General features: G+C 39.4%; 1 protein-coding gene across 1 annotated transcript in view; it reads right to left on the bottom strand.

Moving 5' to 3' along the window:
* CCDC30 (coiled-coil domain containing 30) overlaps positions 1-15,207 on the bottom strand; it is a 218,587-nt gene that overhangs the window by 84,810 nt on the left and 118,570 nt on the right. The window contains 1 exon segment of the mRNA XM_042782917.1: positions 4,536-4,690. Within this exon segment, the coding sequence (XP_042638851.1) occupies positions 4,536-4,690 (155 nt within the window).

Here is a 15,207-nt window from a genome sequence, read left to right as displayed (position 1 = left end):
GAGGGTCGACGAAAGAGGGGGAGGCCTTCAACGAGACGGATTGATACGGTGGCTGCGATGATGGGCTCAAGTATAGCAGGGATTGTGGGGCTGGCGCAGTATCAGGCAGTGTTTCGTTCTGCTGAGCATGGGGTCGCTATGAGTCGGAAACGACTCGACGGCACTTAACAACAACAACAACAACTTTGAATAATGAGAAGTGAATATATATTTAAAAGTGTTTATTGAGGAAAGGTAAACTTCAGAAGGACTTTTGCTGTTATTTTATATAAAACTCACTGCCATTAAGTTGATTCTGACTCAAGTGACCGCCACTGGGTTTTCAAATCTGTAAATCTTTTCAGAAGCAGACTGGCTCATCTTTCTTCCATGGAGCACCTGGGAGGTTCTGATCACAAATGCTTTGGTTAGCAGCCAAATGCCTTAACTACTATACCACCAGAGCTCCTTTTTTAAAAAAATAAAATAAAATAAAAAGTCACTGCTGTTGAGTCAGATCTGACTCATAGCGACCCCTCCTTGGGTTTCCGAGGCAGTATCACTACAGAAGTAGATTTCCCGACTTTCCTTCCAAGTAGTGGCTGGTGGGTTTGAACAGCCAGCCTTCTGGTTAGTGGCCAAATGCCTTAGGCACTATGACACCAGACCACCTAAATTTTATATAGCTTTTTAATATTTGAGCAATTATAATTATACTTCCTGGAATTTATCCTGAGAAGACAATAAGAGATATACATAGAAATTTAGGTACAAGGGTACATATTATGCCATTGTTTGTAAAAGCATGAAGCTGGGAACAATCTAAATGTCATACAATAAAGAACTAGTTAACTAAATTATGGTATTCCTTAAAATAATGTTCTAGAAGAATTTTTTAAAAATAATATTGTTTTCAGTAAAAGTTTACACAGTGAACAGGTTCCCAACTAAAAATCACTCCACAAATTGTTGAGACATTGGTTTTATTTTTCACAAAGTGTTAACCTTGTCATTATTCCATTCCAGATGTTTTGCTTCCAGTATCGTGGCTTCCCTGTCTCTTTACCCTTTGATCCCTGCTTTAGAGTAGTTCTTGACCATTTGATTTCATATGGATCATTTTTGAAAGGTGTGAAGGGCTCACTGGTAATATTCTTTATTTTATGAGCCAATCTGTTCCATAGTAAACTGTTCTCAAGAGGTAGCTTCGGTCCAAGGTTTGTGGAGTATCTCAGGGCAGTCGTCTCGGGGAGTCCTCTAGTCTCAACTGGTCAAGTCTGGATTTTCTAGGAATTTGGGTTCTGTTTTATGTTTTACTCTCCTTCTATCAGGATCCATCTATTGTGGCCCAGATCAGACTAGCCCAGAAGGATTTTTAAAAGCAAGTAAATGTGATTATAATATTTTAAGTGAAAAAAATAGGTTACAATCTAAGTATTTACATTGGGGTTCCTTTCCTCCAGGTTACAAAACAATAATAATAATCTTTTCATGGAAAAATATTTCCCTACAAGTTTCATTTTCCTAGTGGCTAAGACACTTGCCTGCTAACCAGACGGCTGGCGGTTCAAACCCACCAGCCACTCCTCAGAAGGAAGGTTGGGTAATCCTACTTCTGTAGTGATACTGCCTCGGAAACCCAAGGAGGGGTCGCTATGAGTCGGGTTTGACTCGACAGCACGTAACAACAACAGCAACGCTTACAGAGTTAAAATTGCTTCTATGTATTTCTTCTCAGCTAATCTTCATAAAAGATGTATGAAATAGGTATTAGTATTTTCACTTTAGAGATAAGGAAAACAATGTTCAAAAAAGTTAGATAGCTTTTTTTCTTGTCCAATTAATTGATTACATCTTTTATTTCTTTAAAAACTTTACAGTTGTTTGCTTATCTGTTCGTGACAATTCCACCTGCTGAAGTTCTTGTTGTTAGGTGCTGTTGAGTCAGTACTGATTCATAGTGACCCTAGGTTCATCAGAAATGAAACACTGCCTCGTTCTGCACAATTCTCACAATGCTTGCTGTGTTTAAGCCCACTGTTGCAGCCACTATGTCAATGCACCTCTTTGAGGGTCTTCCTCTTTTTCACTGACCCTATACTTTACCAAGCATTATGTCCTCCAGTGACTGTTCCCACCTAATAACATGTCTGAAGTATGTGTGACAAATTCTTGCCATTCTTCTTTCAAAGAGCATTCTGGCTTTATTTCTCCCAAGGTTTGTTCATTCTTCTTGCAGTGCATGGTATATTCTATATTCTTTGCCAACGGCGTAATTCCAATGCATCAATTCTCCTTCAGTCTTCCTTATTCATTGTCCAGCTTTCACATGGTTATGACATGATTCAAAAACCATGGCTTGGCTCAGGTGCACTGTAGTCCTCAAAGTGACAACTTTGATAACACTTTAAATAGGTTCTTTGCAGCAGATTTCCTCAATGAAATATGTCGTTTGATTTCTGAACTGCTGTTTCCATGAGTGTTGTTTATTGATCCAAGTAAAATGAAATCCTTGACAACTTCAATATTTTCTCTGTTTATCATGCTGATGCTTATTGGTCCACTTGTGGGCATTTTTGTTTTCTCTATGTTGGTAAGCCACACTGAAGGCTGTAATCTTTGGTCGTCATCCAGAAGTACTTCACACATTCTTCACTTTCAGCAAGGTGTGCCATCTGCATATTGCAGCTAGTTAATGAGCCCTCCTCTAATGGTTCGTCTTCATATAATCCTGCTTCTTGCATTATTTACTCAGCATACAGATCTAATAAGTCTGAAGAAGTTCTTATAAATGATGAAGTTGTTATAAATATTTTGTTTGTTGTTTCTGCTGACTTTCATTCATGGTAGTCAATCTCCTTGTGTTGTTTGATTTTTGATTGTTAGTTTATATCTCATTACATTTAATACATGGGAACTCTTAATATCTACATTAAGATTGCTTTCCTACACATATAATTTAGATTTTCTTAGTTGAGAAGTCAGGGGGCTGCCTATTGGGAGACATTTTAGCCCCTTCAAGGTTCTTGGCTTAATACCAGAGTCTCAGGATCAGGTATTTTCCCTTGTGTGGCAAGCTCCTGGCTTCCTCTCCTGAATCCAGGGCTAATACTGTTATTTGCCACTTGACTTAGAAGTTTGTTCACCAAAACTCAAAATCATGAAAAAGACTAGGCTTACTGATCTGATAGATACTGGTAGAACCCTTAAGACTACGGCCATTAGTAGCCCTTAAAACCTGGAACTGAACTCACCCTGTGGCTCAACTTCTAACCAAACAGACAGCCTATAAGGTAAACAATAATGCCAGGGAGGTACAGACTCCATAGAACAATCAACCATACGAGACGTAAAGAGCAGCATTTGCTCAGGGAAAAAGGGAAGAAGGCAGGAAAAGACAGGAAAGAAGGATGAATGACAATGGTTAATATAAGTAGGAAATGGGAAGAGTGCTGTTACATTATGGAGATTGCAGTCAACATCACAAAACAAAATCTGTAAGAATTCTTGAATGGAAAACTAATTCACTTTATAAAATTTCAAATCACAATAAAAAGTAAAAAAAAAAAAAAAGAATTTCTTAATTATTCATCATTTTTATTTTAGTTCACTGTTTGCTCTTGGACTTTCTCTTGTTTCTTGTGAGCAATGCTTTAAAAGGTATTCCAGTAGTTCATTCAGGATCTAGTTGTATTGTAACAGGAGCATAGTCTGCCATCCTGCTAGAACTGGCAGCGAGACAAATATTTTCCCATGTACCCCACGGGCTCACTGAGTGAATTCATTATTCATTCATTTACTTGAATATTCATTCATTTAATATGTACTAATTACCTATGCTATTTATAAATTCCACACAAGAGCTTTCAGCTGTAGCTGAAAGAAAATTTCCGAGGTACATAATGCATGTTTGTATTTGTGTATCTTTTTACTGAATAAAAGCCATATTTAAAAATACATATATGTGAATCACTCTGAGCTCCATATAAATAAGAAGCATCAGTTACTAAAGTTTAGGGCATCCAACAGGATCCATTAATAAGAATCCTAGTAATAACCATAATAAGTTTAGGAAAAAGATATGACAACAGTAGTAACAGGAACAAGTTGTATGACAAATAAAATGTAGCAAGTTGATGACAAATAAAATGCCTGTAAAGTACTCAGAACTTCTTTGAAGAAAATCAGCTGATAAATACAAAATACTAATTTCATTCTAGTATGAATTTGTGCCAATAGTATTAGAGAGCTAGAAAGGTAAATCCCAGAGTATCATTTTAAAAAGGAAATCCAGTCATTCAAGAAAATTTATTGGTACATTGATTGTGTGCCAAAACAAGAAGAAATAATATGTCATATAGGACAAGGGGAAAATAAGAAAACAAATAATTAGAATTCAGTGTGGTAAGTGCTATATGTGAAAGAAGTTGTGTGCCTGAGTTTGTCTCAGTGGTAACAGAGAGGAAATAAATACTACATTACTAAATTAACACTGCCGGGGGACTCAGTCATGGTTTAACTCACAAGAAACTAAGATCTTTGCTCCTTCTACTTACCTCTTCTGTTGTTCTTCCTGATATTGCTGCTTTATTTTAGCTTCATTTTCTATTGCTGCTTTTATTTTTTCTTCTAGTTTCTTCTTTTCCAAAATACAAGTGTCTGTGTGACAGACGTTCTGAGCATGTTCCAGTTTCTCTTTCAGATCCAAAATCTTGAATTAAACATTTATAAGAAAAACATTAAGAAGACTGTGACCTTTACTCCAATTAGAGAAATACCATAAATACATCAAACATAAGAGTGTTAACACAGAAATCTGTTGAGTGTGACTAGATTTATTTTAATTTAAAAATAATTTTTGCAATATATATTACTATAGCTCAAAATGTATGTGTGTACTTTTGTAGCTACACAGTGAAAAGTCTTCTTCCCATCCCTATCTTTCTTTCCTTTCATCTTCCCTTCCTTCCAGTTTTCTTCTACCAAATAGGTAACCTGTTATTGGTTCCTTGTGTACCCTTCCAGAGATTTATTTATGCATAAATAAGCAAGTTAAAACACTTGACTTCAAACCTACTGCTCCATAGGAGAAAGAAAAGGAGGTCTGCTTCCATAAAATTTCACCCTAGGAAATTCTATGGGGGCAGTTCTACTCTGTCCAATAAAGTTACCGAGTCAGAACTGACTTGACATCAGTGGATGGGCCTTGGCTCAGTGAGGACCACCTGTTTGGTATTTGGGCTTTGTGGGATCACCTTCACCTTGTGAGTTCATTAATTCTCTAAAATGGCTCACAAAATGCAGAGACTATTACTTTACACTTAAGGAGCCCTGGTGGCACAGTGGTAAAGCATATGGCTGCTAACTGAAAGGTTGGAAGTCCAAACCCATCCTTGGAAACTCTATGGGGCAGTTCTACTCTGTCTTACAGAGTAACTATGAGTCAGAATCCACTTGATGGCCTTTTCTCTTGTTTCAGATCATGACACCATGCCAAAATAACACATAATTTCCCTCACTCCATAAATTAATCTCTAATCCTGTAGATATAAAAACAAACACCAGAATTTAGCATTTCTGTGATCCACAAACTAAACATCCAGACATGAGAACAATTTCCATGTCCAGCAGATGACATAAGATCACAAACCCTCACTTATCTTTTTATTTTTTATATTAAACGTCCCAACAGACAGCTACACTCTTATTTCTCACATTTTCTACCACTCTGCCTTAGGTGGGCTGGATGTTTCTAAGGGTAGAAAACTTAGCAACTGGAGCCCCAGGCCTGAGAATACAAAAGGTGGATACCCTGGATCTCTATTCTAGGAGATTCTAAGATCAAGTGTTTTGCTTTGGGAGGAGTCAGGGGGAGTAATTATATAATGACAATATTTCTGTTCCAAGTTACATAATAATGACTTGGTGAACATGAATGGCTTTAAGATCAGTGACTAGATTAACCAGCATATAAATCAATCTTACTGTACACAAGCCACCAGTACATAGTGCTTTTCAGACTGCCAATGACATCACAACTTGGCAATTATCTTTTTATGGTTCAATCCCCTGTCCTCCATTCCTTCCTTAGCAGCACACTACCAAGAAGTCTTTCCTACTGCCTTCCCAAGTACCACAGTATTCATTCAATTATGTCATGGACTCATTGACTTCTATGGCTTAGAAATATATCTACTGGGATCACAGATTGGCAATTATCTTTCCAGAGTTCTACATGTTTTCCTATTAAGAACCCACAAGAAATATTTCAGGTCTTGTGGAGTAATATATGTACTCAACTCTTTTTTTTTTTTTTTTGCAATAATTTAAAAATGTAAAAACATTCCTTAGCTTGTAGGCCATATAAAAGCATGATAAAAAGTGGTTTAGAAGTGAGATATGAAGCCAAACGGTCTCTTTTAATTTCTTATCTGCCTAACAATATTAGCTATTAAACAAGTTCTTTTATTTGTAAAGCTGACCTACATGTTGAGCTGGCTCTTTCAGCAATCCCAACCTACATGAAATAGGCAGTCGAAAACAGAAAGCTCTTCATATCTAGGGAACTAGCATGAGCACACAGGAGGTCCAGTGACATGCTCAAAACCAAAAAAAAAAAAAACCCACTGCCATTGAGTAGATTCCGACCCATAGTGAACCCCACTGGGTTTCTAAGGAGATAAATCTTTCTGGAAGTAGATTGTCCCATCGTCTTTTCACAGAGCAGCTGGTAGGTTTGAATTGCCAACCTTCTGGTTAGCAGTGAAATGCCTTAGGCACTGCAACATGTTAGAAATCACAAAAAGAAGTCTTTCAATGGCTAAGAAATTATCTGTGGCTAAGCCAAAAACCAAACTGAAGATGACTAGGGTCTATTTTCAACAGTCAATGAACAAAAACTTAAGTCAGAAAACTGTTTAAATTCTGGCACCATCACTTACTAGTTACGCATCCTGAGGCAAGTTCCTCAATCTCTCTCTGTCCCAGAATAATAGTACCACTCATTTGCCAGTTTGTTGTACTGCAGTGGGTTGTGTGTTGCTGTGAGGCTGGAGGCTATGTCACAGATATTTCAAATGCCAGCAGAGTTACTCATAGTGGTCAGGTTTCAGCAGAGCTTCCAGACTAATTCAGACTCGGAAGAAGGAAGGGGCCATCCACTTCTCAAAGAATTGGCCAGTGAAAACCTTATGAATAGCAGTGAAATACTCTCTGTTACTGGAAATCTTTATGAATAGCCCTGAAACAATGTCTGATATAGTGTTGGAGATGAGCCCCTCAGGTCAGAAGTCACTCAAAATATGACTGGGGAAGAACTGTCTCCTCAAAGTAGAGTCAACCTTAATGACGCAGATGAAGTAAAGCTTTTGGGACCTTCAATTGATAATGGGGCACAACTCAAAATGAGAAGAAACAGTGGCAAATATCCATTAATAATCTGAATGTGGAATGTATGAACTATGAATGTAGGAAGACTGGAAGTTGTTGAAAATGAAATGGAACACATAAAGATCAATATCCTAGGTGTTAGTGAGCTGAAACGGATTAGTTTTGGGCCATTTTGAATCAGACAATCATATGCTCTACTATAGCTGGAATGACAAATTGAAGAGGAATGGCATTGCCTTCATCATCACAAAGAATGTTTCAAGATCTGTCCTGAAGTACAATGGTGTCAGTGATAGAATAACATCCATACATTGACAAGGAAGACCAGTTAATATTACTATTACTCAAATGTACACATCAACCATTAAAGCCAAAGACAGGGAAATTGAAGATTTTTACAAACTTCTGTAGTCTGAAATTGACCAGAAATGATGCTGGAGATCACATGATAGAATTTTGCAAGACCAATGACTTACTCATTGCTAAGACCTTTTTTCAACAACATAAATGGTAGCCACACATGTGGACCTCACCAGACACCAGATGGAATACACAGGAATCAGATCAACCACATCTGTGGAAAAAGGCAATGGAGGGCTCGATATGTTCCGCCAAACCAAGGCCAGGAGCTGACTGTGAAACACACCATCAATTGCTCATATGCAAGTTCCAATTGAAGCTGAAGAAAATTAAAATGAGTCCACGAGAGCCGAAATATGACCTTTATTATATTCCACCTGTATTTAGAGAACATATGAAGAAAAGATTTGGAGCACTGAACACTAATGACTGAAAACCAAACATTTGTGGGATGACATCAAGAACATCATAGAGGAAGAAAGCAAAAGGTCATTAAAAAGACAAGAAAGGAAGAAAAGACCAAACTGGATGTCAGAAGAGACTCTGAAACTTGCCCTTGAATGGAGAATAACTAAAGCAAATGGAAGAAATGAGAAGATAAAAGAGCTGAACAGAAAATTTCAAAGAGCAGATTGAGAAAACAAAGTAAATTATTACAATGAAATGTGCAAAGACCTGGAGTTAGAAAACTAAAAGGGAAGAATACACTCTGCATTTCTCAAGCTGACAGAACTGAGGAAAAAAATCCAAGCTTCCAGTTGCAATACTGAAAGATTCTATGGGAAAAATATTGAATGATGCAAGAAGCATCCAAAGAAGATACACAGAGTCACTGTACAAAAAGAACTAGTTGAGGGACTCTGAAAATGGCCTCTCTCCTATAGTGTACACACTAGTTCCCTCTAGCATCTTAGTGCCTGAAAACTAGATGCAGCAGTTTGAAATGGGGATTCTGGTGCTCTGAACAGCTCATTAAGTAAGAGTATGCCAAAAATAGGGGAGCAGGATTAAAAAGGAGAAAGGGGCAGTACAATTACCTGGAGGGGAAAAAAAAATAACAAAAACAAGTGAACCTGCCCTGTGGAGCGCTGACTGGCAGGCAAGAAAGGGCACAGGAGACCTGCGTAGGGAGGTGCCAACCAGCAGTCAAGAAAGGGCATCAGAGACCTCCCTGGGGCAGTGGAGAGAATGCACTGCACCAGAGAACCTGTGGCCACTCCACAGATCTACCTTCAGCACCTGCTTTTATCAGTAAACTTAGGACCACTGGGAGGGAACTGAGATCCCTCTGGCTCTGGGTACCGCTGAAGCACGGGAGCAGAAAGGAGAATAAAGCTGCAAGTGGGTGGGCCCTGGGACAAAGATCATGGATAGGGACAGTTATCCTAGTTCAGCTTTTTGGAATGGAGGGGTCTAGAGAGAGCAGGGTTTTTGTGGCCGTCAGAACCTGGCGGAAAGTGGCAGCCCCCTAACAATTGGAGTCTTTGCTGAACTTGAGCTGTGGGCCTGTGAGTAACAGTACAATGTCATCAGCAGCAGCCTACTCAAAGCCCTAGGAACCACTCTTGGAAACTTGGAGCTTTTCTTCATTCTCTCTTTTCTTCTCTCTTCCTCCGCCTCCATCCTGCCTCATCCAATAGAAAAACCACATTCAGCCACCATAACACCTGCCGGCTCAAATCCTAAACTCCCTGTGATAGTTGGAGCTGTGTGTCAACTTGGCTGGACCACAATCCTGTGTGGTTTAAGCTGTTGTGATGTGGTTATTTCCATGATGGGATCAGATGATTATGTTTTGAGCAGCCATTCTGTTGAAAGGGAGTTTCCCTAGGGATGTGGCCTGCTTCCAGTATATCTGTGGACATCCTGGGAGAGGAGACATTCTTCTGTGGATCAGGATTCTGTTGTGCTGTCTACAACTGCCTGTGAGTGAACAATCCACCATTTGGCCTGGAGATCTTGGATATGTCATTCGTTGGAGTCAACAGCCGGTGTACTGCCTGCCAGCGTTGAGCTCCTCAGCCCCTGTAGCTGTAAGAGTTGGGAAAAGCCTCCAGCTTGATGTGGAAAAGCCTCCAGTTTGACGTTTGATCCAGGAACTTTGGACTTGCCAGCTTCTATAAGTGTGTGAGCCATTTTCCTAAGATAAATTTATCTATATATACATATATATGTAAGCTTTACTGGTTTTGTTTCTCTAGAGAACCCAGTCTAACACAGTCTCTTTACGACAAACAGAGACCTGCATCCACATTCCACACAGTGATTCCATCCATCGTCACAAAGAAAACTGCAGAACAATACAGCACACCTGAATTAAAAGCCAAAAAAATAAAATACAACAGTTCCACCTTTTCAAAATATTAAATCATAAAATCAAGACAAAACAAATCAATACATAACTAACAGTTAAAGACAACTTCAAAATGTCTAGGAAACAATAGACAACCTCAAATCAAACAAATAAACAAAAAAAACTAGGATAGGACATTAGAAGTAAAATCCCAAACAAAAATCTCATTAAACATGGAGGAAGAGGAGGCAATAGAATTATCTGAGAAGTAATTTAGAAGGTATGTTTATAGAGCTCTACAAGAGCTTAAGGAAACTACAAACAGAAGCAAGGAGAACTGTTCTGGTTACCTAGTGCCACTCTGACAGGAATATACCACAAATGGGATGGCCTTAACAAACAGGAGTTTATTCTCTTACAGTTCGGGAGGCTAGAAGTCTGAGTTCTATGTGCCAGGCTCTAGGGGCTGTGTGAAAGACCCTTGACCTTGGGCTTCAGCTGTGCCTCTTGCTTCTGTCCCACTGAAGCTAGAGGCATCTCTTCACACAGGCAGCTACTGGTTGCTGAGGCTAACAAGCCCAAGGCCAACAAATAAAATGGCACAGTCCCAATGTTACCAAACCACAGGCAGGCCATTGACTCAAGTCCAGTTAAAGTCCCAAGATCGGCAGAGCATGGCAGGCTGCTGAACAACGACACAGCTACATGCAAGGTTCAAGTGTGCCATAAGCTAGAGACCATTCCCCAAGGCTTCTCCTTATATACAGGAAGCACACCACATCCCTAGGGAGCTACTCAGTTGCTCACAGGAGATTCCACAATGGAGTTGATTACCAGTCTCATAATGAGGAATACTACATCCAGCTGCCCAGCCACTCAACCAGGCCCAGCCAAGTTGACACACAAACTTAACTACCACAAGAACACAGACAGTACCCTGGAAGAACTCAAGAAAACCATGCAAGAACAAAATAACAAGATTAATGCACAATCAGAACTCATACAAAAACAGCAGTTAGAAATCCAGTAGATGAAAACCAAAATTACAGAATCACACAATACAGTGGAGGCACAAAAGAATAGGATAGAACTGGCTGAAGAATGCATTTCCCAACTAGAAGACAAATCCCTGGACATCAGCCTGTATGAAGAAAAATCAGAACAAAGATTTAAGAGAATGAAGAGAACCTAAGAGTTCTATGGGATGACATGAAAAGAAGTAACATATGCCTCTTTGGAATTCCAGAACAAGAAGAGGCAGAAAAAACCACTGAGGACATTGTGGAAGACCTACTAATGGAAAACTTCGCCTATATCATGAAGGAAGAAAATATATTTGTCCAAGAAGCTCATAGAACCCCATACAGGATAGATTCCAAGAGAAAAACACTGAGGCATATCATAATCAAACTCTCCAAAACCAAAGACAAAGAAAGAATCTTGTGAGCTGCCCAGGACAAAGGAAATATTACTTATAATAATCAAACAGTTAGGCTGAGCTTTGATTACTCAGCAGAAACCATGGAGGCAAGAAAGCAATGGGATGGCATATATAAAACACTGAAGGAAAAGCACTTCCAAACAAGAATCCTATATCCAGCCAAATTGTCCATCAAATATGAGGGCAAAATGAAGGCATTCTCAGACAAACAGAAATTAAGGGATTTTGTGAGAACCAGACCAACCCTACAAGAAATGCTTAAGAAGTCCTTCCAATAGAGAACCCACAACAGACAACAACAAAATTAGGATACATGACATCAATTCTAAAACCAAATCAAAAATAGACACTCAAAATAAGAGCATAAAACATTGTACACTAAAAATCAAGGAACCCAGGCTGCATACAACAACAGGAACTAACCTTATGTTGTTGTTGTTGTTATGTGCCATTGAGTCAGACCTGACTCATAGCAACCCCTCCTTGGGCTGCCGAGGCAGTATCACTATGGAAGTAGATTGCCCCATCTTCCTTCCGAGGAGTGACTGGTGGGTTTGAACCGTCAGCCTTCTGGTTAGTAGTCAAGTGCCTTAGGCACTATGCTACCAGAGCTCCCAACTAACCTTATAGAGGGAGTAAAAGTTCTAGGTACAAACTTCCAAATGGAGAGGTAAACAGGACAATGTCCTCATAGAACAGACTGTTCTAAACATATAGAGACAAGAATTCACTCCAAGATAATCGCAGAGAAAATTAACAATCCCCCTAAGCAAATCCAGAAGGAAGGAAAACAAATGGGTTTAATAATCTGCACAAAACCAACAAAGAGAAGAAAAGAGAGGAAGCACTTGACAACAAAATGAACTCAGTACAAGAAAGTATATGGACCAAGTAAACTCCAACAACATGACAAAAAAACACAATAGAATGACAGCAATCAATTCATACCTATCTCTAATTACACTCAGTGTGAATGGACTAAATGCACCAATCAAGAGAAATAGAGTGGCAGACTGGATAAGAAAAGAAGACCTATCAATATGCTGCCTACAAGAGACCCACCTTAGACACAAAGATAAAAACAAATTAAGAGTTAAGGGGTGGAAAAAAAAAAAAAATACAAAGCCCACAGTAACCAAAAAAGAGCAAGAGTGGCAATATTAATTTCTGATAAAATAGACTTTAAGGTGAAAAACAACATAAGAGACAAAGAAGGACACTATATGATGCTGAAAGGGTCAATTGACAAAGAAGATATTATGATAATAAATATCTATGCACCCAATGAAAGTGTTCCAAAATATGTGAAGCAAATATTACTTGAATTAAAAGGAACAACAGACAACTCTACAATAGTAGTAGGAGACTTTAACACACCACTTTCAAGGAGGGACAAATCAACTAGAAAAATACTCAACAAAGATACAGAAGAACTTAACAACACAATCAACCAACTTGACCTCATAGACATATACAGAGCACTCCACCAAACAAAAGCACAATTCACATTCTTCTCCAGTGCACATGGATCCTTCTCCAGAATAGATCATATGTTAGGACCTAAAACAAGCCTCAATAAATTAAAAAAAAAAAAACTGAAACACTACAAATCATCTTCTCAGACCACAATGCTATAAAATTAGAAATTAATAATAACCAAACTGTGGTACATACACACAATGGAATACTACACAACCTTAAAGAATAATGTAGAATCTGCAAAACACCGCATAACGTGGATGAACTTGGAGGACATTATGCTGAGTGAAATAAGTCATTCACAGAAGGACAAATACTGTATTAGTCCGTTATTGTAAAAGTCAAGGAATGGTTTATATATGGAAGGAAATTTTCTTTGTTGGTTACCAGGGGTGGGAGGGGAGGGGAGGGAACACTGTTAGATAGGTGGAGATAAGTATTGATTTGGGTGGAGAGAAGAGCAATATACCAAATGTGAGTGGCACTGAGGAAGAAGAAGACATAGAGAGGTACATGGGAAGTGCAGACAACAAAGATGAACCCTTTTGCACATAAAGTACTGTATTGTCAGTGAAGGCAAACACAGATATACAGGTGGATAGATGGGTGAACAGGCTGAACTATAAGGTATGTCTATGAAGGAGGGAGGAGGAGTCAGCCACAGGGATCCAGATGAGGAGAGGGAAGTCAGGCCATGCCCCACAAGTGGCAAGGTGGGAAGGCAGGAGAAAGGAGAATATAAAGGCTAGGGGGTGTGGGACAGAGCGAGGAGTCAGCCTCAGGGATCCAGGTGAGGAGAGGGAACCCAGGCCACACCCCACAAGCAGAAAGGCAAGAAGGGGAGAAAAGAGGGTATAAAGGCTAGGGGGACACAGAGAGAGCAAGGAGTCAGCCGCAGGGATCCAAGTGAGGAGAGAGAACTTAGGCCACACCCCACAAGTGGCAAGGAGGGAAGGTGGGAGAAAGGAGACTATAAAGGCTAGGGGACCAGGACAGAGTGAGGACTCATCTGCAGGGATCCAGGTAAGGAGAGGTTGGAGAGGTTTACAACAGGTAAGGGAGACAAACTTGTCTGTCAGTTTGTCCTACTGTGGTGATGTGTTGCTGTGAGTATTGAGGCTGTGACACTGTGTTTCAAACCCAGCGGGGTGCACATGGTGCACGGGTATCAGCCCAGCTTACAGACTGAAGCAGACTAGGAAGGAGGAAGAGGCCATCCACTTCTCAAAGATTTGGCCAGGGAAAACTTTACGAATAGCAGAGAAACACTGTCTGATATATTACTGCACAACTTTACGAATATTCTGGAAACATTGTCTAATACAGAGGAGGAGGATGAGTCACTTAGATTAGAAGTCTCTCAAAACAGGAGTGGGAAAGAGCTGCATCATCAGAGCAAAACCAGCCTAACCCATATGGATACGGTAAAGCTTTTGAGACCTCCATTTGCTGATGTGGGACCACTCAAATTGAGGAGAAGTAGCTGCAAATATCCATTAATCATCAGAACACAGAATATACGAACTGTGAATCTAGGAAAACTGGAAGTTGTAAAAAGTGAAATGGAACACATAAAGATTGATATCCTAGGCATTAGTGAGCTGAAATGGACTAGTTTTGGCCATTTTGAATCAGACAACCATATGGTCTACTATGCCAGGAATGACAGTTTGAAGAGGAATGGCCTGGCATTCATCATCACAAAGAATGTTTGAAGATCTGTCCTGAAGCACAATGCTGTCAGTGATAGGATAATATCCATACGCCCACAAGAAAGACCCTTTAATACGACTATTATTCAAATTTAAGCAGCAACCACCAAAGCCAAAGATGAGGCAATTGAAGATTTTTATTTACGGAACATGCAATCAGGATGTGTTAATCACCACTGCTGACTGGAATGCAAAAGTTGGAAACAAAGAATTACTGGTAGTTGAAAAATTTGCCCTGGGTGACAGAAATAATGCTGGAAATCATATGGCAGAATTTTGCAAAACCAATGACTTATTAACTGCAAATATCTTTATTCAACAACACAAATGGCAGCTGTACACGTAGTCTTCACCAGATGGAACACACAAGAATCAGATTGACTACATCTGTGGCAAGAGGCAATGGAAAAGCTCAATATCTTCAGCCAAAACCAGACCAGGAGCTGATTGTGGAACAGATCATCAACTGCTCATATGCAAGTTCAACTTGAAGTTGAAGACAATTAAAACAAGTCCAGAAGAGCCAAAATATGATCTTGAATATATCCCTCCTG

This window comes from Orycteropus afer, unplaced genomic scaffold (assembly GCF_000298275.1).
Source record: "Orycteropus afer afer isolate SDZICR_OR568_19922 unplaced genomic scaffold, OryAfe1.0 scaffold00510, whole genome shotgun sequence".
Classification (NCBI taxonomy): Eukaryota; Metazoa; Chordata; class Mammalia; order Tubulidentata; family Orycteropodidae; genus Orycteropus; species Orycteropus afer.
This window is presented reverse-complemented; position numbering and strand designations above follow the sequence as displayed.